The sequence below is a fragment of the Pantherophis guttatus genome, chromosome 1 (assembly GCF_059756535.1).
Source record: "Pantherophis guttatus breed Tessera chromosome 1, ASM5975653v1, whole genome shotgun sequence".
NCBI classification, from domain to species: Eukaryota; Metazoa; Chordata; class Lepidosauria; order Squamata; family Colubridae; genus Pantherophis; species Pantherophis guttatus.
The window spans coordinates 189895481-189922894 of NC_142063.1; the positions used below are offsets into that span (position 1 = coordinate 189895481).

Here is a 27414-nt window from a genome sequence, read left to right on the forward strand (position 1 = left end):
TCGCTGAGGATGCTTTGGTTACAAAGCCGGGTCTCCTTGCGTGGAGAGGGGGTGGGCCTCCTTCTAATCCACACACTTTGCCCTCCTGCACACCATGAGCAACCTGGCCAAGGAGAGCGAGAAAAGCAACAACAGCCTTGAGGAGGAGGTAAGCGCAACTTGGCACTCCCTCAGGGAAGCGGGGCTGAGTTGGGCTGTGGGGTCCCGGTGCCCTGAGAGCTTGAGGGCTGGGATGGGCACTTGCCCTCCACTGCCTAGGGCTCTGGACATCCTGCACCGCTACCCGGGGGTCTTCTGCGTGGCCTGAGAGGGGCGACACTCCTCTGGAGGACAAGGCCTTGGCGCTCTCCCTAGTCTCACCTTCCTCCGCTGGAGACAATGGATTCCTCCCAGCCCAGCCCAGACCACCACAGGTGCCCCCCAACATGAGTGGCATCGAACTAGCCATGCCCACACACCCCCAGCCACATCTCCCTGGTCCCCTGAGATCAAACACAACCCTGATGCAGCCCTCAATGAAATCGAGTCTGACATCCCTGTTGTAGAATAAGATATGGAGGCAGTTTGATAAGATCAGGAATAAGGTATTACAGAAAAAAGGAAGTAATTTTTCCTTCCAATTAATATGGTTCTGATACCCTCCATCCTCCAGTTGGGTTTGACTCTGAAGAGCTGTCCATTGGCCTTTTCCCATACAAATTAAAATTTTAAACAGAAACAGATGAAGAAATGCTCCCCCTCCTGGAGAGGAACTGAGACTAATTTTAGAGAACTGAAAATATTGCTGACGGTTTCACTTAAGTAACTAGCTGCTTCAGTAGATAGAAATAAAGGTTATTTTTCCCCATCTTGTTCCCTTTTATTCAAAAACAAATTTGGGTTAAGAATTGCAAAATCTTGAATAAAGGGGTTCAAAAATCCAAACGACTCCTAGATGGCAGCAAGCAATTTAGATTTTCTAAATTCCATTCCCAACATCTAGTGGGTATCCGAATCTTTGCAGATCAGGTCTAATACTTAGATTAATCACAGGGTTAATCACAATGAAAAACTCTGCAATGTAAGTTGCAGATACCTCTTGATAACGAAGTTTGTAATGAGTTTTGCAGTACTACTGAACACCCTAAGGTGTTTAAAATGCTTGAGAAAAGCTGAAATAACGCAGCTTGTTGGGTTTTTTTTTGTAGAAATTTCCCTGTTTGAATTACAATGTTGAAACACTGTATTTTTTTTAGCATTATACCATAATATTTCATGAAACACACAATTAAGGCATAAATAAGCTATGCTTCCCATTATAGATATGGAAAGCAAAGTCACTCCGCCTTTTCCGGTCGACTGTACCATTGAAGAATAAACTTTTTTGGTCTCTCTCTAAAGACAGTATTGTATCTCCCGTGTGCTTTTTTTCCTCTTTAAATTTAGGTGGAAGAAACCAAGTGAGACTTCAGTTTATAAATGGAAAAATGGACAATTCAAACAAAAACCCGAATAATTGAGTTTCAGACACTACAGTTCCCACAATACCTTTCGCCAAAATATACACGCATCGAACTCACCCGCATAGCCGCCTCTGTCGCCTGATTGGCGATTATTTCGGAACGTTCGCGCAAGTAAAGAGTAAAATGTGCGCGATTTTATTGGTCGCTGGGTGCAATAACTATGAAACGGCGGGGGCGGGGAGACGGCGGAGTTGCCATGTCGTTTGGCGGGAAAAAAGGGTCAGGTTTTCGCGCCAAATAGAGTAATAGGAAGAGCTGTAGCGAGGTTGCCTGTTTAGGCGTAGAAGCAAAAGCAATTCCTAGGGAGGAATTGAGCTCGAGTCTGAGATGGCAGCGCCCGCGCCAACGACTTTAGATGATGCTGAATTGCGAGAAGCTCAGCGAGATTACTTGGACTTTTTGGATGATGAGGTGAGCAGGAGTCGGAGAGCTTGTGCTTAATCCAGGCGATAGTCTTGCTGCTAAGCGGTAAAAATGCTTATTGGAAAGATCTTGTCGTGGGAGGAATGGAGTAATGATCATTTCAGAAAAAGCACTTTTCTCTACCCAAATAATGGGTAGAGTCTACTTCGTGAGGAGTTAAAATGGGATTAGATTATTTATTTTCTAATGGAGATAAAGCCCGTTGCTCTGATGAAGTTGTATTATTACAGCCTATGGAAGAAGTAGCACTTAAGCTGATGAGTTTCAGTCTGTTTCATTAAGAATATGTGGGTGTAATTCCACAGCCCCAAATAATTTGCGAAGGATGAAATAAGTCATGGTGTTTAGCTGCTTAATAATAGTTTAAACACGTTGTTTTAATCCTCTTTCATACAGTTGTCTTCCATGGTAGGCCAGTCCCGTGGAAGGGAGCAATCAATAGAGGCTAACCTGATAAAGGCTTAGGTTTGGAATGCTTAACTCTTGGATGCAGGACTTCTATGAAATACTTGTGCTGTAGGCTAACACTTAAATTTATCAATAAAATCATGAGGGACTGAACTTGATTGTAAATTTGTAAAATCTTGTTTTTGCTAGTCAAATTTTAGCTAAAACTGCCCCTGATTCTTTTTCTATTGCCCATGCTAATTATAGAAGTAATAATGAAAGTTGAAATCCAAAACATCTGAAAAGTGCCTGCTGTCACCTAAACAACATGATACACAAGAACACAACATGTATACAAGATACACAACATATACAATATGACACACAAGAGAAAGAATAGGAATGTTATAAATTCCTTAAGACCAAAGCAACCTGAACTGCCATTTAAATTCATGTGGAATCCTAACTCCCTAAAACAGGGGTGTCAAACTCATGTCGTCAAGGTGGCGTCACTTGAGGTATCGCAACTTTTTCCCCTTTTGCTAAACTTGGCGTGGGCAATGTGTGGCGCATCTGGCCTGTGGACCGTGAGTTTGACACCCCTGCTCTAGAATAATGGCAGTGAGAAAGAAGAAACGCATTCCTTCTCTTAAAAGAGAAAAAGATCTGGATAGGGCTTACTGAAGTAATAGAATACAGGTAGTCCTTGACTTACCACTGCTAAGTGAAACATTTGAGAGTTTTGCTCCATTTTATGGTCTTTCCTGCCACAGTTGTTAAGTGAATCACTTCAATTGTTAAGTTAATAACATGGTTGTTAAGTGAATCTGCCTTCCCCATTGACTTTGCTTGTCAAGACACAAAAGCTGTTCACATGACCCCGGGAACATTGCAAAAGTCATAAATATGAATCAGTTGCCAAGCATCTGAATATTGATCACATGACCATGGGGATGCTATCACATTCATAAGCGGGAAACATGGTTATAAGTCACTTTTTTGAGGGCCATTGTAACTTTGAACAGTCATTAAGTGAACTGTTATAAGTCGAGGACTACCTGTATACCCTCTATTTATTTATTTTGCATTATATGGAGAGTTCCTTCTTTTCACTGAGAGAGAATAAGTGAACCCAGGAATTTTCCGTGGTTAAGGGCCTAGAGAACTTCCAGCTGCACATGGCTTATTCAATGCTTTTCTGTAAGTGAAAGTGAAATTGTGTCTCTCCTCATTGTCTTCAGTAAATACAAATTGAACCGGGTGAGGAATAACTGTTGTGATGTTGGAAGTTCTTTATCACTTATTGTTCCAGACCAGTAGAGAGTCCTCATTTTATTTAGAATTGTAAAGCTACCTTTAAAAATCTGAAGAGTTGCTTAGTAGTAGTGTTTCATTTTTTGGGTGAAATTAGGAAAATTGTGCACTTTTATTAGAAAGGTGTCCTCTGAGCTTTGTGAATGGGACATTTATTGTCAATAGCTTTTCGGGTTCACTTCTGTATGTTCCATGTATTTTTTTGTAGATATCTTGAATTCTATTATCTTTCTTCCAGTGAATGCAAATATAGTTTGCTCTATACATTTTTTATTTTCTTTTTCTTTTTTTGATTGGGTGACCAATCTGTGTAGAACAAGAGCAAAAAACATGCAGGAATACAAGTATAGCATCTGTTTCCATTCCATATAACAGCTGCATCTTTCCAAAGGTTTGTGTGGCTGTTGTATGCAGCTGCTGTATTATGCTGAAAAAGTGGTTTAAGGAGTTGTAGACAGGTGCAATATAGTACATAGTCTTATTAAAGTGACTGCAGAAAGAGAAAGTACTTAGTTTAATAAATTTGAGCATGATAAAATTTCACTAAATAAACTTGATACAAAACTTTAAGCATCGTGATAGTTATTCTCCATCCAGTTCAACTTGTATCACTGAGAATAATGACAGGAAACTCAATCCAGCTTCATTTAGAGAACATTGAATAAACCATGAGGAAGTGGAATTTATTCACTTTCAGAATAAATGAATTAATATTGTCTAAACAGTTCTTATCTACCCTCCTTCCAGGAAGATCAGGGAATTTACCAGAGTAAAGTCCGGGACATGATTAATGACAATGGGCATCGTCTGATTGTGAATATCAATGACCTCCGCAGAAAGAATGAGAAAAGAGCCAGTCGGTAAGAATATGAATGTTAGCAAAATATTTGTCCTCCCTGCCCCCCAAATTTCTCCAGAAAATGAACCTTAGGTAGCTTATGTATGTCTTCCAGTCCCTGTCTCATTTAGGAGTTTTTGGAGGCAATCATGTTTTGTGTTTGGAATCACTCTGGACCATTATTTTCTTTGTGACCCAAACAAGGAAAGTTCTCAATAATCATAGTCTGTACGTACAAACCCATCTCTCTTCTGGTAATTACGGTGTAATTGAATCACTACAGCACGGGTGCCAAATTCGATCACGCCACATGACATATTGAGACTTTTTTGCCTTTGTGGAGACGGGGTTGGCGTGGCCTGCACATGATGCCTCTCGCCCGCGGACCTCCAGGTTGACACCCCTGAGCTACAGAAAGTTTTTCTGAGTTGTGCCTTTTATTCTGATTCTAAGACAATGGCTGCCCCAGCCCCTGCTAAATATTCCTGGTCTTGTTAAATATTCCTTGTTAAATATTCCTGATGAACTTTATGTAATCTACTTTAAAGATAAAATAAGCCCTTATGTCATCCCAAGACAAAATGTTGTTATTTAATGGCAGTTTTATTGCATAAATAAATTCCATCATTGGAAGGAATGACTATTTGCAGAGATAATTTTGCTTACACATGAAGATTGTTGAATGCTTTTACCATGTTTCAGGTCTTATTTTAATGTCAAGTTTTTAGACAGTGACTTGAAGAAATGAAGTTTCAATTTGAAGAATCTCCTGGAGATTTTAGCTTTTATAAATAAGAAGCAGAAGAATAGTCCTTAATACAATATCTGTGAAATATTTAAATGTCAAAGCTAGATCATTTGGATTATGTTAACAAATTGGGAAATTTAATCTGCTTGTGTGATGGCAAAATAAAATGGTGAAGTTGGTCTTGTGGTGAATTTGACTCCTAGGGACTAGTCACCTTCTAGGAGTTTTTTGGTTTCTCAGTATGTAAAATACTGCCAGAGAATTTGCTGGAAATCTTCAGTCCATGTACAAACAAGGCCAACTCGGAGGTTTTTGAATGCAAATAAAGTTGGGCAGTTGCTGTAACCAGGCTTTTCTAATTCCCCAATTTCACTGATGTGCATAGAATAATAAAAGCATTAAAAGAGCATCCATATCTTTATTTCTATTCTTGGAATGTTGTCAACAGTTGTAATATTGTTGTTACATGTTAATCCATCTGGGCATTAATCTATATGTTCCTTTTCTTATACAATAAGGCACATGCTATGAACAAAATTTTCTATAGTACTGGTCTTATTGAAAATAACAATTTATGCACAATACTGGAAAAAGGAAGAAATCGCCCCGGAAGAAGAAATAACAAGGAAGATTTTGACGTGTGCAGAAATGGACAGGCTGACACTAGAACTCAAAAGCAAGAATGAGACAGAATACTATAAAATCTGAAATAATGTGTATTATTGGTTGGAAAGGAGAAAAGGAGTTGAAACAAAAAAGATTTAGGGTTTGTAGAATTAGTACTGGATAGTGTTAATAAATTAAATAGTAAACAAATAGTAAATAGATAGTAAATGAAGATAAGGGATATGTATATAAGAACAAAGCAGCATTGTATATTAAATAGCAATTATATTTGTTGTTATGGAAAGAATATGTATGGATATGTTAAGACCAGTATGGTTACACTGTGTCCAATGTTTTAAATGTTTAATAAATAAAAAAAAACCTTTTTAATTTTAAAAAAATAATAATTCTCAGTGATAATCAAAATATCCTTTCTAGCTTTGTAAAATTAGTGTTTTTATGGCTAGACTTTCTCTGATGCTTGTCATTGAGCAAGTGAGGGCCTAATTTCTGATCTTTAACTATGACTCAGGGTGATAGTAAAAGTTCTAGGTAAGTGCAGTATAGGAAAATTTAAAAGGTGGTTAGCATACTCAATACAATCTTTATTTTGAAAGGAACATTGGGAATTAACGACATTGTTAATTCTTGATAAGGTGGTTTTAATGAGAATTGTTTTCCTGTTACGATATAGGCTTTTTCTGATAGGACTGTTAAAACTCTTTTTCATCTTTGTTGCAGTTTGCTGAACAGTGCCTTTGAGGAGTTGCTGGCTTTCCAGCGTGCCTTGAAAGACTTTGTTGCTTCTGTGGATGCTACATATTCAAAGCAGTATGAAGATTTTTATATTGGGTTAGAAGGCAGCTTTGGATCTAAACATGTGACACCTCGGACGTTGACATCCCAGTTTCTCAGCTGTATTGTCTGTGTGGAGGGTATTGTTACAAAATGTGAGTAAGCAGTCTGTGCACTAAAAGCTGTTCAAAGCAGCTTTTGATTCCAAATGGGTGGAATATGATTGGTGAATGATTCTGTTTAAAAAGCAGTAATTCTTCCAGTTTTACAAATCTTTGGGTGGGGGGTGGGGGTGGAGGAATGGATATGCTTTCCCGCTAACAATATACAGTATTATCCAATGTACTCCATGAATACAGGCTTTCTCTCCAGGGTTTTGTAACAGAGTGAAATAGATACTTAAGTAAGAATTGTTCCAGTAAAGCTAAACATTCAGCATTAGAATAGCAATAGCACTTAGACTTCTATACCGCTTCATAGTGCTTTTACACCCCTCTCTAAGCGGTTTACAGAGTCAGCATATTGCCTCCAACAATCTGGGTCCTCATTTTACCCACCTTGGAAGGATGAAAGGCTGAGTCAACCTTGAACTGGTGAGATTTGAACTGCTGAACTGCAGCTAGCAGTCAGCTGCCTGCAGTACTGCACTCTTAACCACTGCGCCACCTCGGCTCTTATGCCGTTGATAATATTATTCAAAATAATCATTTGGAAGTACTTGTGTTAAATATCTTTACATTTTTCAAAGTCTTAGAGCTGATTGCAATGCATTTAATTAAAGACTCAGCTGTTATCTTTAAAATGGTAGTCTAAGAATATATTAAAACAAATCTAATGGGATTGAGTGTGCAATTAATGTGAAAAGACCTGGTATGTTACATCAACATAAACATGCAATGTTTTGCAATCCAGCATGGGAACATCTGAAGTGAGTGTTCAGACTGAGGTTGGCTAGCCCTTTTCTTTATTTCCAGATGCTTTTTTGTTTCTATCCCCATGTAGGCTCTTTGGTGCGCCCAAAGGTTGTTCGAAGTGTGCATTACTGCCCTGCTACCAAGAAAACCATTGAGCGGCGATACACAGATTTGACTTCCCTGGAAGCTTTTCCATCCTCTGCTGTTTATCCCACCAAGGTGAGCTGTGTGGATTCAGAAAGCTTTCAAAGCTCCTAGAAAAGTTGTGACTATTATGAAAGAATTCTAAAAGATATTAGAAGGATATAGACATGATATAGTTAAATATTCTTCAACATCAAATTTGGTGCTCAGTATTTAATGCTATGTACCACTTTAGAATATAAATAATGCTGCTGGGACAGCATGTATTCAGGAATTCAAGTAATCTGGGTAGCATATTTATATGGGGAATATAAATTCAAATCCCTTTTTTTTTCAGCAAGTAAACAAAAAAAAACTTTAAAAACTAATTAAAAAAAACAAAGTGCTTTTTTGTAGGATGAAGAAAACAATCCTCTCGAGACAGAATTTGGCCTATCAACTTACAAAGATCATCAAACCATCACAATCCAGGAGATGCCAGAGAAAGCACCAGCTGGACAACTTCCTCGCTCTGTAGACATTATTTTAGATGATGACTTGGTAGACAAAGTAAAGCCAGGAGACCGAGTACAGATCATTGGGACTTTCCGTTGTCTGCCAAGCAAGAAGGGTGGCTACACTTCAGGGACATTTCGGTTAGTAGCATAAGCTGCCCTATTGGCTTTTGGTTGGTGTACCAAGCCTTGAAACCCATGTTGCATCAAGCTCTCCTATAACAAAACCATTTTCCAGAACAATGTCTTTTTTTTTTTTTTTTGCTTTAATTTATATGCCGCCCTTCTCCGGAGGCTCAGGGCGGCTTACAATGCATTAAGCAATAGCCTTCATACTTTTGTATATTTATACAAAGTCAGCTTATTGCCCCCACAATCTGGGTCCTCATTGCTTTTGTTTTGTGGTCCTTCTAAAAATTTGACTTTTTAAAATCTGCTTTTCCAGCGACTTTCAAACCTTGTATTCAGGAAAATAATTTGGTCTGTCAGTGAAGATGGCATCTACATAAAATAATGCTAAAGAATTTTTTTTCATTCTAAACTGAGTTTAAAAATAAAAAAATTGTGTTTGGAAGATTGTTATTTTTTAAATATTTGCCTTAGTTATACACAGCTATAGGGTCTTCATGTTGGACTGTCTGCTCAACATCAGAATCTGCCAGAGATTCCTCCCACAATGGTTACTCTTGAAATTCAATGCAGTAGAAGTCTTAAATTAATCTGGTATTGTTTAGCTAATAACATTCATATTACAGGTATTAGTGCTCCTATGAAGCTGCAGGGAAATGTTTAAACATAAAAGGAAAAAGAGTGATTGTCTTGGTTTCTTTCTTTCCAGGACCATCCTGATTGCTTGCCAAGTAAAGCAAATGAGCAAGGAGGTCCAGCCTGAATATTCATCTAGAGATGTTAGCAAGATTAAAAAATTTAGCAAACAGCACTCAAAGGTAAACTGGATGCTGGCATTTGACTCATTACACATGTTCATAGAAATTTAGGGTCTGTCGTACTCAGTGTTGATATGTCTTAAAGTACAAATATGATTAATTTAAAAGTACTTTAAAAGTATGTATGTTTGTATTTTAGTTTTTTTTTTTTAAAAAAAGTTTCAGAATATATAAGTGGACAAAAAACCTGAGGTTATTAAATTCATGCTCACTACAGTTGACCATGCTAGACAAATAATTTATTAAATTTATATACTAATGTCAGGATTCCAAGTAATAGACCCATAACAAGCAAAATTCTGAGGCAGATAAATTCCTCAAAGAATAGCTTTATTGGAGATATATTAGCACAAATCTGGTGAAAACCGACTCTGAAGGTTCCCACGGTTTTCACCTAATTAAAAGAGAAAGTTTTCCCTCAACCCCAAACAACCCGTCACGTGTCTAATCAAGACACTGTCTGGTTGCCTGGTAACCTCACTCCTTCTTCCACAGTCCAGGTGTAAGAATGTCCTTGGTTCCCAAGAGAAAGTATTTTATTTTGGCTACAAACCTCAGCTCCAATGTGGCAACACCAAAGCTCCAAGATGGCTCCGGTCAGGTCACCTTCAGGGTTGACAGCTGTCTGATTTCCAGGACCTCAAAACACATTGAATTACTGTTACAATATAAAAAGTATAAGTTTCCATTGTATTATTGGTAATTAATAAACAGAAAAGGATTAAACAACTAAAAATAATATAGATAAATATTTGATTTCTGTCTTCCCCCTTCTTTGAACTTCAACTGTTTTTCGGCATTTATAAATTTTAGAAACGATACACCAGTGTTTGCGTTTGCCTTGCTGTGTGACATACAGTATTTATGGGGCCCATTCTTGCTTAAATTTAGTTACATTACTATACATACCATATGCATATACACCTGTTTCTCTTTGGAGCGTATACATATTTTACCTTGTGTTCTTTTAATGTTAGGGTTCTTTCTTTCCATTGGCCTTTTAAAAAAATTATGCCCCTCAAGTAGTTTACATATTGTAGCAAGATAACCTGTGTGTGATGGCTAAACAGTGAGAGGAATATAATACATATAATTTTCAGTGAAATAGCAAACTGTTAAGAAATGAATTTGGTCTTTCTACCCCAAGTTCACATTTTTGAGGTAGCATGAAATATTTTAATTTTTGATGAAGCAATGCTTATGAAATAATAGGGTAACCCCCCCCCCTTTTCTTCATACTGTTTTTTGACTTTACTCCTATGTGGATATTCTGCTTCAACATTATCCCATTTGTTTCCTGCATCAAGGATGTTTTTGAACAGCTTTCAAAATCTTTGGCTCCCAGCATTCATGGGCATGAGTACATCAAGAAGGCAATTCTGTGTATGCTCCTGGGAGGAGTCGAAAAAGTGTTGGAGAATGGAAGCCGGCTCCGAGGGGACATTAATATCCTACTGATTGGTATGTAATGGAGGCCTCATATTTGGAATGTTCCAGAAACACTGATCATATCCTATAATAGGAGAGTATAGCTGGCAATTATGTAGAATTTGAGGGACCTAGATATGTCTAATCTATCAAAGAAGAGGATTGGGGGGGCATAACTGTCTTCCAGGATTTAAAGGGCTGTCACAAAGAAGAGGGGATTGACTTATTCTCTAGTTCACCATAGGGTAGGACAAGAAGTAATGGGTGGAAGCTTGTCAAAGAGAGATGCAACCTAGAAATAATGAGAAATTTTCTGACAATGAACAATTAAGCAATGGAATAGATTGCTTCCTGTGGTTGTGGTTGATCCATCACTAGAGGTTTCCAACAATAATTTTAAACTGTTTTAATTGGGCTGTTGATTTTAATTTAATTTTATTGTGATTTGTATTGGAAATTGTCATTTTGTAAGCCGCCTTGAGTCCCTTGGGAGAAAGGCAGCATATAAATTGCAATAATAGATAGATAGATAGATAGATAGATAGATAGATAGATAGATAGATAGATAGATAGATAGACAGACTAGACAACCATTTGACTGGCATGGTATAAGACTCCTGTCTTTAGCAGAGGGCTGGGCTAGAAGATCTCAGAGGTCTCTTCTAGGTCTATGATTCTATGTTCTAAACAGCCTGTGTCTCTTGTATTTTCAGGTGACCCTTCTGTTGCGAAGTCTCAGTTGTTACGTTATGTTTTATGTACAGCTCCCCGGGCCATTCCCACTACTGGCAGGGGTTCTTCTGGAGTAGGCTTGACTGCTGCTGTCACAACAGATCAGGAAACTGGTGAGAAATTAGAAGCAAATGATGTGCAAAGGGAACAGGTGGTACAGTCAAGGGAAAAAGCAGCTGACAATCTCACTGCAGCCAAGAGGATTGATTGATTCAATTTATGCCTACTATTGATGAGTTGTCTATTTTAAAAATTTGAATAGCAGCGAACAAAGAGCTTGAGGTATAAGTAAAACAGTGGCCTCGGGATGCAGTATTATGCTAACAAATTAAATCTCTAGCCAGAGTGAATTGGGCTAAATTTGAAATGGGCAGGCAAGACAATTCCCTCTTATTATTTGTCATTTGGACTGCTACTGGTATGGTGAGTAGAATATTATTTAGCATAAAAGAGTGAAGATATCAAATCCTTCATAATTGCATCTAATGTATATTATAGATGAAATAGCTCAAAATCCTGTCATGCTTTGGACTGTAAAATAAGTAGGGTTAGTCCTGGTTAGGAATTGAACAGGAAAGTACCAGGAACTCCAGGACTTTAGGTCAGATTGGAAAATGAAACTCACCCCAGTGGGCGGCAATAACAACCCACCTTCATTTTGTTGCAGCATCATGATCAGGGACTGTCGTGTTTTTTAGCCACCTAGCTCTAATTATGTGATAGTCCAGGACCTTCCTATAATACCTGAAACTTTGCTAGAATTGGTTAATCTCACATTAAGATTTAAAAGCAACAAGATATTTTCTTTTTTAAAAATATTTTTTTTTAAATTAAATCATTTTACTTTGGAAAGATTATGGGTACTGTTTTGAGAAATGATTGTACGGGGGGGAGGTTTGTTAACTTTAGAATTACCTTGCCTTTTTTGTAGGAGATGGGAAAATGTTACTATTTCTTTCAGAGAATGGAGCAGTAGTAGAAACGTGCTTATGTATGAGTGGTCCACCGTGCAACTTGCAGGAACTTCCACCACTGCGGCAGGGGAGTCCAGCAAGATGACCCTCGATCTCCACTCCTCTTTACTATGGTCGTTGAAGATATTGTTAAAGTTTTACTACTCACGTTGGGTATGCTTTGATGGCCAACAGCATAGCCTCTCCCGACGATCTAGTCTTATTAGCAGAGAAGTCCACCAGGCTCTAAGAAAACCTTATTTTGTCTGGAGCCTCCGTAAAGCTGGTATGGCACTCAATGCCAAGAAGTCTATTGGCCTTACTATCGTTAAAGATGGCAAACATAAGTGGATGGCCCTTTTACCAACTACCTACAACTGTGAGGGAAGTACCATCAACCCTCTTGGGCCGGATAATTCAATTCGCTATCTTGGCCTCCAGTTTAACTGAAAAGGCAGAGTAATCCCCAAGCATACTGGCAGGTTGAATTATCTACTCCCCAAGAGCTTTCGCAGGCACCACTTAAGCTACAGCTGCAGCTTAAGCTATTGAAAACATACTTAGTCTCTAAATTTATGCACGAGCTCATACTGGTTCATGTGCATAGGAATACGCTGAAAAAACTGGGCTGTTTGATCTGGGTGGCGGTAAGACGATGGCTGCAGCTGCCCATCAAAGATGGAGGCCTGAGGGTATCTTGCTTATCCATTTTAATCCCGCTGCTTCAGGGGACCCGGCTTGAAAAGATTGTATCCCATCCCACCACGCTGTTTCAAACTCTGCAGCGCCAAGATGTTTTCGGCCCATAGAGGCGCTTGATGAATCAGCCATGCAGAGTTAATGCTACAGTAGTGCAAGAAAAGTAGAAGATTGCGCTTTCGAATTCAATCGATGGTCGAGAGCTGAATGCCCTGAATATCAATGTGGCCAGCTATGAATGGCTATTACGCCCCACTCGAGTATTCCCCTGTTCATATATTAGGGGAATCCAATTGAGGTGCAGTTTACTCTTCAGAAGAGCCTGCCGAATCCTTGAAACAATTAATCATGTCCTGCAAGTTTGCGAAGTGACACATGTGGGGATGTACATGTCATAATCGCATCTTATAATGTCTTGATCAACTTTTGCGCAAACAAAGCATCCATTCATGTCTCAAACCAATCATCCCACCCGGCACTTCATTCATAAAACCACAGTGAATCAGCTATGGATCATGGATGTCTCCGTCGTCACCGGTTACCAAATGAGCGAGACTTGGGACATCAAGGTCTCAAAATACAAACAGCCTGACATCATTTGACATCCAATGCTGGGCCGCTTTTACCCCTTCTGTATTGGTGCAACATCTTCCTATAATCATTTCAAATCGGGCATTGTTCTATGAACTATCAGGCATGGAACTTAGGACCTTGGGCTTGAGCCGCAGAGACATTGTGGACTTGTGTCTTCTCACCATCACCGGCTCGCTTGAGTGCTACGACCTCTACATGCGTGGAACTGGGAAAGACTGAAACTGGAAACTGGTGGACATGTGATTTATGACCCGCCACACGGGGCTCACCCCTCTAAAAATACATGCAACGTACCTTGAGAATTTTAATAGTCCAACCCTGACTTAGAAACGCATGGGAGCATTCTGTTTAACCTTTATATACTTTCTCTCCCTCTCTTTGTTTCCCCATCCTTAGGAGAACGTTGTCTGGAAGCTGGTGCCATGGTCTTGGCTGACCGTGGAGTGGTGTGCATTGATGAATTCGATAAGATGTCTGATATTGATCGTACTGCTATCCATGAAGTGATGGAGCAAGGCCGTGTTACTATTGCCAAAGCAGGCATTCAGGCCCAGCTCAATGCCCGTTGCAGTGTATTAGCTGCTGCAAATCCAGTCTATGGAAGGGTAAGCGTGGAAAAGATTTTGTTCATATAAGCTAGGTGGCAACTTTCTGTCATTATATTTTTAGTTGATATCATATTGGTTTAGTTGCTTACTGTGGGCCCACAGTTCTGAAACTGAGGATTTTTTTTTAAGCCTGAATGATATTTCAACTGATTATATGTTTCCATGCCTGCTTTTGTGGCACACAGCAATACTTCATTGAATTCTCCAGAGTTAGTCCATATGTTACTATTTCCTTGCACTTGGTAATCCAGATCTATGAAGATTGGAATCCTACTGGAATATTGTCTGTCCTTTTTCAATGCTGTATTCCATTGTTTTTTGGGGGGGGGGTTTGCTTATTACATACTGCATTGTTATTGAATGTTTCTCAGCTCCATGTATCGCATAGTTTCATAAATGTATTTAGTCTGTGTAATAAAACAAAGTCTATTTGTGCTTACATTAAAAACCCAACTGAAAAAAGATAAACTGCACAGCATATACAAAAATCACTTCTTGTGTAGCATGCAGAAGAGAGACAGAAAATAAAAATTTTGAATTATGTGACTGTTTTGCTAAAGAACAAGTTTTGACTGACCTTGCTCTATATCTGCTGTGCTCAAAACAACAGTATAATATTGAAGCAGTACAAGATTTGGATTTTGGTCTGTCTGTCTGTCTGTCTCTCTTCTCTCTCTCTCTTTCCCTCCCCCCCTCCCCTTAACATTCTAGCAGTACTGCCTCTCCTGTTTACAGTTAAGAGCTGCTAATTCACTAACATTTCCCTGCATCTTTGCAGTATGACCAATACAAAACTCCCATGGATAATATCGGCCTTCAGGATTCTTTGCTGTCCCGATTTGATTTGCTCTTCATTGTTTTGGATCAAATGGATCCAGAACAAGATCGGGAAATCTCAGACCATGTCTTGCGAATGCATCGTTATAGAGCAGCTGGTGAACAGGATGGAGATGGTGAGTTCCTTGACTTCCTTGAAATCTGTCAACTGGGTCAAACATATTCTCTATGATCTTTGATAAAACTATTCTGGCTTATTTTAAAAGTCACAAAGATCAGATTATTTTATATGTTGCAATGGACAAGGTGTTGTTTAATCTACTGATTAAATTGATATATTCTAGATAACATTTGTTATGAGGAAACATTTTCCCTTACTTTTCTAGCCATGCCTTTAGGCAGTGCAGTTGAATTACTAGCAACTGAGGACCCTTCCTTTACCGAGGAGGAAGATCAGGAGCTACAAGTGTATGAAAGGCACGATGACCTACTGCATGGACCTCGGAGGCGGAAGTAAGTATTTCCTTCACTCAGTGTCTTATCAAAGAGTGCATGCACAGGAAGAAGAGAGATTCTGTCAGATACCACTACTACACTTCAAGAACTTTTGGTGCCAGTCTGCCATGAACTCTGGGGACCAGGTGGGAGGGGAGTATATTTCACGGGAATGAAAGTTCACCATTCCTTTCCAAACGCAGTCCCATGGTCAACTGTTCGGGAATGGAGCGCAGCTGCATCCCTCAGGAGGCTGTTCTAAAAACATCTCTTTGATTTAAATTTAATTGGACATGAGGGGACCAACTGTGGGAGGTACCTTTTGGGAGGAAAAAGTTACACTTGGGATTTTGGCGCATTATTTTCACTTCTGGCTTCTCACTACTGTATTTCATTTGGCTTCTAGTAAATTATACCTTTCTCAATCCGATGGTGTAAAGGATAGTTCTTACCAGGGTGGATTTGATTTAAATCACAATTTAAATCACGATTTAAATCACTAGTAAAAAGGCTTGATTTAAATCAACTTGATTTAAAACATAATTTTTAAAGAGCAACTGTCATCTCTGTCCCGCAGCAACTACTCCTCTGACCTGCTGTTGACTCACCGACAGTCTCAGTATTGCAGAGCCTAAACTGTCTTTAGATAGATTTTTACTCCAAAGCATTTTATTAAAATAAATTTGATAAAAATAAAAAAAAAATCTGATTTAAATTAAAACAAATCTGACTTTTTTTTAAAAAAAAAATTTTTTTAAATCATCAATTTTTATCCACTCTGGTTCTTACTTAGAGGCCCAAGCTGAGGCAGGTCTGACAGAGTGTGAGTTCAGGAATCACTTTATAGTTGCATCCTATATTTCCACTGTCAGGATATTAAGACTAGTATCAAGGAGCATAATTCCAGCAGCCACATTCTCTTAATGGATAAGTCAACCTGTTGGTTTTGAATCTGTCTTTATCTCTGCTTCTCAGTATCTGCCAACAGCATGTTGTTTCAGTTTAGCTACAAATCAGTGATTCCCAGCCAAGAATCCCCAGAGGTGGCAATTAGACTCCTGTTATCCTCTAATAAATGGAAGTTTATGGATTTTGTTTGATCAAACTCAGAGAGAAGATCGTAAGCATGGAGTTCATGAGGAAGTACATTCATTTTGCCAAGATGTTGAAGCCAGTTTTGACTGAGGAAGCAGCAGCCCTCATAGCCCAGGAATATTCTTCCCTTCGCAGTCAGGAGCAGATCAGCTCTGACAATGCCAGGGTAGGTCACGAATCAAGCTCTATTTTTTTTTCCTTTGCAATGTGCACTGCTTTAAGAATCATAATTCAGTCTAGAAATCTTCCTTTATCATTTCGACAGAAAATCACCTGTGTGGAATAAGGGAAGCAGAAATGCTGCAGATTTCATGATCTCTGTACATTGGAAAGGCTCATAAAATAGGCCATCTAGCATGCTGTAGAGCAGGGGTGTCAAACTCAAGGCCCGGGGGCCGAAACTGGCCCGCAGGGTACTTAGTTCTGGCCCGGGGGGGCACCCTGGAAACAGCAAAGGACCGGCCTGCGGTGCTTCTGCCAGTGAGAACGGGCTTCCGAACTCTGTTTTTGGCTGCCACAGCCTCCTGCAACCTTCTGCCAGAGGGCTGCGAGCTCCGTTTTCACTGGCAGAGGGTTGCAGGAGGCCGTGGCAGCCAAAAACGGAGCTCGGGAGCCCATTTTTGCTGGCAGAGTGCTCGGGCCACTACAGGTGCCCCCAACATGAGTGACATCAAGCTGGCCATGCCCACCCTGTCCCCCTGAGGTCAAACACAACTCTGATGGGGCCCTCAAAATCGAGTTTGACACCCCTGTTGTAGAGTGCTAGGCCAGGATTCGAGGGGCGTGCTCCCCATTTTTATACACAGTAATCTCATAGAATTCCAATCTAATCTACTACCTGTATGAATGGTAAGTCTGTAGTCCATGAATAGGATCCAGTCTTAAAGAACTGTTGTACTGCACCAAACATGGTCACATCTGTACATGCGCACAACAGTTTGAATGTTGATCATCTTCTCAATCATCATCCTTTCATCCTCAAAAGCATTAAGACTTTTACTTGCTCTTTTTAGACTTCCCCTATTACAGCCCGAACTCTAGAGACATTGATCCGGCTCTCAACTGCACACGCTAAAGCCAGGATGAGTAAAATAATCGAGAAGCAGGATGCCAAAGCTGCTGTAGAGCTGGTACAATTTGCTTATTTCAAAAAAGTAAGTAGACAAGAGTTGTAAGAAAAAAATTAAATTTGGGCTGACCCCAAATAGTGGTTGGTTTGCATATTTGAATGTAGAAGTGTCTTCAGTACAGGTAGTCTGCGACTTACGACTACAATTGAGCCCAAAATTTCTGTATTTGAGATATTGGTTAAGTGAGTTTTGCCCCATTTAACAACTTTCTTGCCACAGTTGTTAAGTGAATCATTGCAGTTGATAAGTTAGTAATAAGTGTTAAGAGAATCTGGCTTCCCCATTGACTTTGCTTGTCGAAAGGTCGCAAAAGGGAATCACATGACCCCAGGACACAGCAATGGTCATAAATATGAACCAGTTGCCAAGCATCTGAATTTTGATCACGTGATCATGGGGATGCTACAAAAGTCATAACTGTGAACTATGGCCATAAGTCACATTTCTTGTAACTTTGAACTAAATAAACTTGTAAATCAAGGATTACCTGTATTCAACCAATGTTACTGATATTATTACTTGTCATGTGTAATACCCCAATTTATATCATGATCAGTAGATAAAATTAACCAAAGCCAAAGGATATGAGAAGAAGAGATGGCATGAACTGTCCCACTCGAGCATGTACAGGAATCTGCCTCTCCTTATTTGGATGCCAATGTAGGTCATTGGTTTCATTTTCAGTCATTGCCGGCAGCCCAGACTTGTAAGAGTCTGTAGAAGTTATACCCATCATGAATGACTAATTACTTCTTTGGTGTGTCTGAAGTGCTTATGAAAGAGATGGAGGTTGTGCTGTAGGCAGCCTTGTGACAGGATTACACAGTGTGTGAATAGCCATCTGGTTTTGATCCAAACTTACAATTCACTTTCATCAGCAACATTCTGACACTTGCTAAAGAGATTGCAATACTTCTCTAGTAATTGTTTTGAGGTTTTTCTTTGTAGCTTTAATCCTGTTGTGGGAGATGCCATGTTTTTATGGCAGTTACGTCTGTTGAAACTAAAATACTGGATGGTTTTATTTCTTTTGAGGCTGAAATCAATACTTAAAACTATTAGGGATTCCCATCCTTGGAGGAAGAAACATTTGGCTCTTGTCTTCCTCTATGAAACTCCGATCACCCTAGGCTTCTGAGCAGCCGTTGATTGGCCCAGATATGGACTCTTTGGTTTCTCTACTTTCAAAGGTTCTGGAAAAAGAAAAAAAGCGGAAAAAGCAGACTGAAGAGGACCCAGAAGAAGAAACAGATGGTGAAATGTCCCAAGAAAGGGAAGAAAGACAGAAAAAGAGGTAGATAAGAAAAGTGTTATAGATGAACTTAAAAAACAAGATTTTAAAATAAATCCTTAATAAAAAAAAAAAATCCTTGATCCTGCAGACAGGGCAAACAGACTGTTAGGGTTAATATGGAATTGAATAATTGGTCTTTTTCATCAGCCTGTTCAGATGGGATTAACTTGAGTTGTTTCCCTGAAGCTGCATATTTCTAACCTTGGAATCTGGTTATGCTTTTAAGACCTGTTCTTGGTTTGCATACTAACACCAAATACTGTTGAACCACGTGGTACTTGAGAATCCTAAGATTAGTAACTATTTCCTGTTACAAAACAGATGTAGAGACTTCATTTCCTCTTTATTAATGGGTGGCATTATCCATAATTGTTGTTCAGAATGGCCTCTTTAGAAGAAATGGAATGCATTTTCATCAGCCCCAAAGAATAATATTTAGCCAACAGAAAGCTTTAAAAAAATTGGATTTTCTCCTAGATATTAGGGCAATACAATAGATGAACACATCTGGGAGACAAGACTGTATGATTAGTGAGCCCTGGTGTCATATTGTTGATACATTGACTTCTGGATTTTGCCTTGTGTTGATATTGCTTGGTTCTCAACTACCATATTTTGGGATAGATTTTAATTTGGTGTATGTTGTGTTGAGTTGCAATCATCCAAGTTAAATGGCTGTATAAATCTTCTAAATGAATATATTTTGAAGATCATTAATTAAAAGGCTTACTATTAACTTGATGTCCTTCTACAGAAGGAAGACAGATTCCAGCGAGCAATCACCCACAGAAGGAGAAACACATGATCCTTATGACTTCAGTGATACAGAAGCAGAAATGCCAGAAAGTAAGTCATTTCTTTCAGACTGATAAATGAATAGATTCAGGCAAACTAAGTCTGTTTTGCTATGAATTTTAAAGTACAGTGGAGTTTGTACTTTTAAAGTACTCTGGAGTTTGGAAAGGCTTTGTTTATATCTGACGGTCTTCATCAGTTTGGTCACATCTTTCAGAGGCCTGATAGATTTTCTGTTTCCATTCTTTTGGATTTTTTAATGTAGTTCTTAACCAGTATAGGTAGTCCTTGTTAAAACAACCACAATTGTGACTGGCAACTTGATCATTAAGTGAAGGATTGCTAAGTGAAATCACCTGTGCTTTACAATCTTACTTTAACTATCCTTTGCTTTACAGACCTGAAAATACCATTAATGTGAGGATTGGTCCCAAAGTTACTTTTTCAACACTATTATAATTGTGAATAGTTGCTAAACAAGCCAATCACTAAATAAGGACTATTTGTATTTATTTCATATATCCAGCTTGTTCTTAGCCAGCCTTACTTTCTAATATCTCCAATCCTTCCTACAGTAACTGAATTTTTTCCATAAGGAATTTGAATGCATGACATCCTCAAACTGAAATAGTTTTAGCATGGCAATCACAGAATCCAATGATATATATGGCTTGATGTAGTCTAAATCTTCATTACTCATTATTATTGTTGTCCAGGATATGTGTAGTAGCTACACATATCCTACACATACACATAGGGTTAGGGTAGCTATATAATATCATACCATCTTCATATCTTGTGAGTCAGCCTTTATTGCTGCCTTTCCCAAGAGGTTTTATAGATTCTGAAAGATTGGGATATCCATGGAAACAATGGTGGACTAAAGACAGTTTCGCTTTTAACAGAGCCAATGACTGCAGCAGAACAAGGAGCCGACAAATGGATTGGCACCTTGAAATTCCTCTCTGGATAAATGGGGGGGGGACACCTGGAATTGCCAATAGTACTCCATATAGGTGACCTCCATGGGAAGACTGGCAGGTTTAATGCTTGGGGAGCCAAGAAAATGGCTGGTCTTGAGAATGTTACTTGGGATGAGTTCGACCCTGTGACTCCTGAGGACGTGGACAGGATTCTGGGGAGGTTAAACGCAACCACATGTTTATTGGACCCGTGCCCCTCCTGGCTGGTACTAGCCACCCGGGAGGTAACACGAGGCTGGCTCCAGAGGATTATAAATGCTTCTCTGAGTGAGGGTTTCTTGCCTCCCGCCTTGAAAGAGGCGGTGGTGAGGCCTCTCCTCGAGAAGCCTTCTCTGGACCCGGCCGTTTTGGCAAACTACCGTCCGGTCTCCAACCTTCGCTTTGTTGCGAAGGTTGTGGAGAGTGTGGTTGCGCGACAGCTCCCACAGTACCTGGATGAAACCGTCTATCTAGATCCGTGCCAGTCCGGCTTCAGGCCTGGGTACAGCACGGAGACGGCATTGGTCGCATTGGTGGATGATCTCTGGAGGGCTCGGGACAGGGGTTGTTCCTCTGTTCTGGTCCTGTTAGACCTCTCAGCGGCTTTTGATACCATCGACCATAGTATCATGCTGAGCCGGCTGGAGGGATTGGGGGTGGGAGGCACCGTGTTGCGGTGGTTCTCCTCCTATCTCTCTGACCGGTCGCAGTCTGTGTTGGCAGGGGGGCAGAGGTCGAGCTCGAAGCGCCTTGCTTGCAGGATGCCGCAAGGGTTGGTCCTCTCGCCGCTCCTGTTCAACATTTATGTGAAGCCGCTGGGTGAGATCATCCGTGGTTTTGGGGTGCGATGCCATCTGTACGCTGATGACACTCAGCTGTACATCTCCACCCCAGACCACCCCAATGATGCCCTCGAAGTGATGTCCCAGTGTCTGGAGGCCGTGCGGGTCTGGATGGGGAGGAACAAGCTTCGGCTCAACCCTTCCAAGACCGAGTGGCTGTGGATGCCGGCGTCCCGGTATAGCCAGCTGGTGCCATCGCTGGCTATTGGGGGCGAGTCACTGACCCCCACAGAGGGGGCTCGCAACTTGGGCGTCCTCCTGGACACATGGCTGTCTTTAGAAGAGCATATGACGGCCGTGGCCAGGGGGGCTTTTTATCAGGTTTGCCTGATACGCCAGTTGCACCCCTTTCTGGATCGGGACTCCTTGTGCACAGTCACTCATGCCTTGGTCACGTCACGCCTGGACTACTGCAACGCTCTCTACATGGGGCTCCCCCTGAGGAGCACCCGGAGGCTCCAGCTGGTGCAGAATGCGGCCGCGCAGATGATTGTGGGAGCGACGTGGCGCTCCCACGTAATACCTCTCCTGCGCAAGCTGCATTGGCTCCCGGTGGTCTTCCGGGTGCGCTTTAAGGTGTTGGTTCTCATCTTTAAAGCGCTCCATGGCTTAGGGCCAGGGTATTTGCGAGACCGCCTGCTGCTACCGATAACCTCCCACCGGCCAATATGCTCTCACAGAGAGGGCTCCTCAGGGTGCTGTCGGTCAGGCAATGTCGGCTGGCGACCCCCAGGGGGAGAGCCTTCTCTGTGGGGGCACCCGCCCTGTGGAATGAGCTGCCTCCTGGAATACGATTGATCCCGGAGCTCCGTACCTTCCGTAAAGCCCTGAAGACGTTTTTATTCCATCAAGCCGGCCTAGCCTAAATGGTTTTTAAATTGGGATTTTAAATTTTATGGATTTGGGGGTTTTAAATTGGGAAGCTAGTGATTTAATTCTTTTTAATTATCTTAACTTTTGTATTTGTATGTTTTTTAATTTTGGCTGTTCACCGCCCTGAGTCCCTTCTGGGAGAAGGGCGGTATACAAATTAAATTAATAAATAAATAAAATAAATAAAATCAGGTTTGCCCAAGTTGTAGTTCAGGGCCTTCAAATGGACATTGGGTTTATCCGCTTCCTCTCTTAATTACTTCTGTAAATGGCTTGTTAACTGCTTCTGAGATATTAAGAAGCTTCAGAATGACAACTTTCATCACAGTGGGCTATCCAAATGTGGTGGAATAGAGAAAAACATGGTAAGAGGCTGGACAGTAGAGGCAACCAGCAGGAACTAAATACTATAATTAAAGGAGAAGAGAACTACTAATGCAGAATGAAGAAAAGTGTATTAACTTTGGAAGAATTCAAGGATAGTTTGCAACAGCACACTTAGAAATTTCTGTTAATATAAAGATGAGTTTGAGAACTCAGATTGCTTTGGATATGGATTTAAAAATGACAAGATACAAGAATGATATGGAAAAGGTTGTTACACACTATTTACAAATGAAACCAGCTGATGGCTTAGTAACTAAAAGGGACACACAAATAATAAATCAGAAGAGTGACTTGGACAACTTTCTTATCTTGAACTTGCAAAAGAGACTTGTTAAACTAATGAAGGAATTCCTAAGAAAAGAAGAGAAAATGAAAAGAAATAAGTTCCTAGAACTTTATTTAAAAGAGAATAAAAACCAAGACTTTTAAAAATAAAAGGAGAGAATATGAAGTCAGTTTATTTGATCAAGGTTAAAATATTTATGATGTTCTTTCTAGTAGCTCTCAACAGGTTTTTCTTGACTAGAACTGCATGATGAGGCTTTAAAGATTTTTTTGAAGATAAGATAATGGGAAGAAGAGTTTTTCGTTGTATTTTTGGGGACAGTGATAAGCTATGGTGTTGAAAGTAAAGACATTGTAAAACTTGTAAGGCCATTTGAGAGGAGAGAAAGAGAAAATAAATGAATATGGGACATTATTTGAAGGGATTAACTATTAAGATTTTTACTACATTGCTCTTTCTGGTGGTTAATGTATTTTTGACAAGCTTGAATGATGAGGTTTTAAAGATTTGTTTATAGATAAGAGATAAAATATAGGATTTTTGTTGTAGTTTTTGAGAAAATGGTAAATTACTGTATTAAAAGGAAAAGGAAATGAAATTGATTTTATCTGATTAAGGTTAATATATATATGTTACTTCTGTAAATCTTAATAGATTTTTGCTGATTAAGATTGAATGATCAGGTTTTATGAAATGTAAGATATAGGAGGAAGAGATCTTTGGCTGAAATATTAGAGAAGGTGATTAGTTACTGAAATCATACTTGCCGTGGGGCAGAAGTCATTTCTTTATATATCTTTTTCCCCCTTTATAACATTTTTTCTTTCTCTTTTTCCTCTGTACTTTTTATATTTTTTTTAGTTGGTATTAATTTTTTAACTTGATAAACTTGATAAAAGTTTGATAAACTTTTGATTATAAAGATTGGTTTTTCTGAGCAGAGGAGGAAAAGGTGCTGCTCATCAAGAGAAGAAGAAATAATCCTCTGCATTTCTAAAGAAATACATTAATCTGTGATCAGTGGATCTTATTCTAAGGAAAATTGGTATGGGACTGCTCTCAAGTGCACAGAGCCTATGAGCATATTAAAAAGATTAATCAGCTATAAGGAAATGGTCCTGGCAATCTTAAAAATGCCAAACCCAATAAATGCTTGTTATTTTATCTCTTCAGCAATTTTACTAGGTGTATCTTGGGGTTATTTTTGTGTTTTTTGGGTAAAAATAAACTGAACATGACATTAAATTGATTTGTTTAACAATATAATTAAATGGAATAATATAGAATTTGTGCAGTCCTCTATAGTTTATAAATAACAGTGGATAGGCTTGTGTTTCATGTAAGTTGCAAACCACATCTTACCGTTCAGTAAGTGGAACCCAAATATGCTTAGCTCAAATTTCCACTTTAGCAATAAATAATAATCTTGTTTTAATATCTTCCCCAGTAGACCACAGTGTCTGCTTCTTTTAGAGAAGGTACAAATCAGTTAATGCCAATTGGTAACTAATTTCATTTTCCTGTTTTTACATTTTTTTAGTTCAGGCACACCCCTCCAAGGTTCCTGAAGCATCAAGCACTGATGAAAGGACATCAAAGTTGCCCGAGTCCAGGTAGGAAGCGTGCAAAGACTCTTACATGATAAGAGTAAAATGAAATGAGATTTGAGGATCTGAAATAGTGATGTGCAAAAACATACTTAATCCAAACAGGTTATTTTTGACCTTGAAAAACACAATTTCAAGTTCAAAATAATCATTCTGATCAAGTTCAAAAGAGGTATTCTGACCACTCCAAAAGTATTCCAACATCGGACAATCCTGTTTCTGTATATGACAGCCAGGGCGTCCACATGTAGCTAACTCCTTCCTATCCTTGCTATTTCCAGGGAATCAGGCAGCCTGGGTACCAGAGGGGATGGAAACTGGCAGCACTGAATGCTATAGATCCCCCTACTTCAGTTATTATCTCCCATCTCCCTCCCCAAATAATGTATGATAACTTGCACTCCACAGACCATTGAGGAGATTTACTGCTTCTGAGCCAGGCCTCCCTCCCTCATATTCATCTACCTACTGCTGGTCAATTAGAAAGAGGAGTAAAGTGGGAAGTAAAGTTGAGAGTCTAATGGATCCACTGATGATCTTAAATGAATGGCTTAGTTTATATTCCTGAATGGAACCAGGAGTTTATGTTCTTAATAGACTCTTTCAACTTGCACACTTGTTTGATTCCAGCAAACTCAATTTATGGCATCTACAAATCATGAGATGTTATGTGAAATCTTCAAAATAAGCTTTCAATCAAATAGAACATTCTAGACTGTAGAATAGGAAGACTGCAGCTTCCTATTTTGTCTTTATAGATGAAAACAGTGTGTTTCAAATGAAATGTTTTTGGTATTCATGTGACTATACAGAAGTCAGCAAATAGGCTCTATTAAGGACCGTGCATAACTTTGGAAGGGGTAATTTGGAATATATGGTATACAGAATCTGATATGCAACCCTGTAAAGCACAGGTGTCAAACTTACCGTGTCACATTGCTGTCATGTGATGTTCCACGACATTTTTTCCATCCTTTGAGCTGGGATGGACGTGGCCTGCGTGTGACGCATCTGGCCCGCGGGCCACCAGTTTGACACCCCGGCTCTGAAGCATGTCTTCTGCGACTGTGCAGCTATCTTTCACACTGCAGTGTGATCCCAGTTAAAGATGCAGTTGCTTTAAAGAGTTGCAGGCAGCTGGTAAAATTGTATCTCTGTGCACTCCAAAGCTTACTTGAAATTGAAATTGTACTGATTGATCCCCTCGACCTTTTCTCCCTTGTCCTATTCATTCCCTTTCATTGCTTTTTGCTCTCATTCACTCACTGTAGTAGCAGCGTTTTCCTTCAAAGCATCCTTACTTTGTTCTTATATTCGCATAGGCTTAAAACATTCAAGGCAGCCCTCCTGGAAGTATTCAGAGTTGCCCATGCACAGTCTGTGAATCTGAAGAGCCTGCTGGAATCCATCAACCGGGACAACCCAACTCCTTTTTCATCAGCTGAAGTCAAAGCAGCGTTGGAACAGATGCAAGAAGATAACCAGATCATGATGTCTGATGATATAATTTTTCTGATCTAGAGCAACTCTTAGAGAGGAGAAGGACTTACTACGTTCCCCTTAGATGCTTGGTGTGAATGGAACCTCTTCCCAGCAGCATCAATAGAGTTTGTCCAGAAATCTTGGCTTAGCTGATTGCTCCATACCAAATTCAAATTTCTCTGAACTAAACTATGGGGTGGGGAAAATAAAGTCTTGACAGTTTTGTTATTTTCCTACTTCAGGTTTTATTTTTTAAAAAGTGCTTTGGCTCCACCTGCTTGTCAGATACATGCAGGCTCCCCTAGTAAAAATATCTGCATTGTATAGAGCAGCTTTCTTTAGTGTTTGTTCTAAATATTCTGATGTGCGGTTCCCAAATTCTCCAGACAGCTGAGAAATTTGGGAATTTCTATCTCTGCATTTGGAAAGCACCCAGGTCAGGGAGATAGCTACCACTGTACAGTAATGCTATTCTAAACATTCAGCCTTGTCACATCATTTTACCAATGAATTTATAATGCTCCTTTCATTTTGTGATAGATTTATAAATTCCAGTGTGGTAATAAAAATGTATTTGCAAAGTTAAAATTAGAATAAGTTGAGTGCTCACATGTACCATATCTCCTCTTTTATATAACAAGCCCTACTACCCTGAACTATATTTTTTAAATTTTAGGTAAATGTTTTTGATAGATTGTATAATGTGAAAATAACTTTTTCTATCAGAAGGAACTTTTATCTGTTGGGGAAAATAGCACCAGCATTCTGAAAGTGGGCCTGTTCTTAATGAGCATTTAGTTTACTGCTGAGTTACCATGTCTTCCTCCAAATGGAAGCAAGAGAAGCTAGCTGGAATGCAATGTAGCACTGATAAGGGGCAAATGGGAAAGCAATAGGCTGGGTCTTTCTGCCTCAGCGTTTTTTTCATGCACAAAAGTATAATGCATAGAATTAGCGAACATTTCTGCAAATATTAAAAGCCCCTGTGTTTTTTATGATATCAAGATTGCAAAAAGCTTTGCTTTTTAATGTTTGCATTGCACATTACAATACAGAATAAAACAGCCTATTTCTAAACATTGCTTGATCTTACAACAGATTTTCCATGAATTCTGTTTGTATACCAAAACATGACATATACGGAGCAGTTCCAATGCTTAGTATCTGAAATTTAGTTTCAGTGAGCTTAAATATTAAATAAAAGGTTGTATGGTACTATCCTTTTATAAATCACATTTCAAAAATAAAATTGATTGAAATATC

General features: G+C 39.5%; 1 protein-coding gene across 1 annotated transcript; it reads left to right on the forward strand.

Moving 5' to 3' along the window:
- Positions 1-1557: 1557 nt before the first annotated feature.
- Positions 1558-27414, forward strand: MCM3 (minichromosome maintenance complex component 3). Its single transcript, XM_034432519.3, has 17 exons — positions 1558-1913; positions 4374-4486; positions 6560-6768; positions 7616-7746; positions 8068-8306; positions 9004-9112; positions 10420-10573; positions 11254-11385; positions 13915-14123; positions 14905-15079; positions 15290-15416; positions 16509-16659; positions 17507-17647; positions 18814-18917; positions 19672-19763; positions 24603-24675; positions 25992-27414. Exons 1-17 carry the CDS (start codon positions 1830-1832, stop codon positions 26188-26190), a joined length of 2442 nt encoding a protein of 813 aa, XP_034288410.2. The 5' UTR covers positions 1558-1829; the 3' UTR covers positions 26191-27414.

What these genes read in the sequence shown, in the direction of transcription:
- MCM3 (XM_034432519.3), top strand. Translation starts at nt 1,830, where the DNA reads ATGGCAGCGCCCGCGCCAACGACTTTAGATGATGCTGAATTGCGAGAA. An exon ending in TACACTTCAGGGACATTTCG is followed by an intron (nt 8,307 to 9,003) that starts GTTAGTAGCATA and finishes CTTTCTTTCCAG; the next exon opens with GACCATCCTGATTGCTTGCC. An exon ending in AGAAGCAGAAATGCCAGAAA is followed by an intron (nt 19,764 to 24,602) that starts GTAAGTCATTTC and finishes ACATTTTTTTAG; the next exon opens with TTCAGGCACACCCCTCCAAG.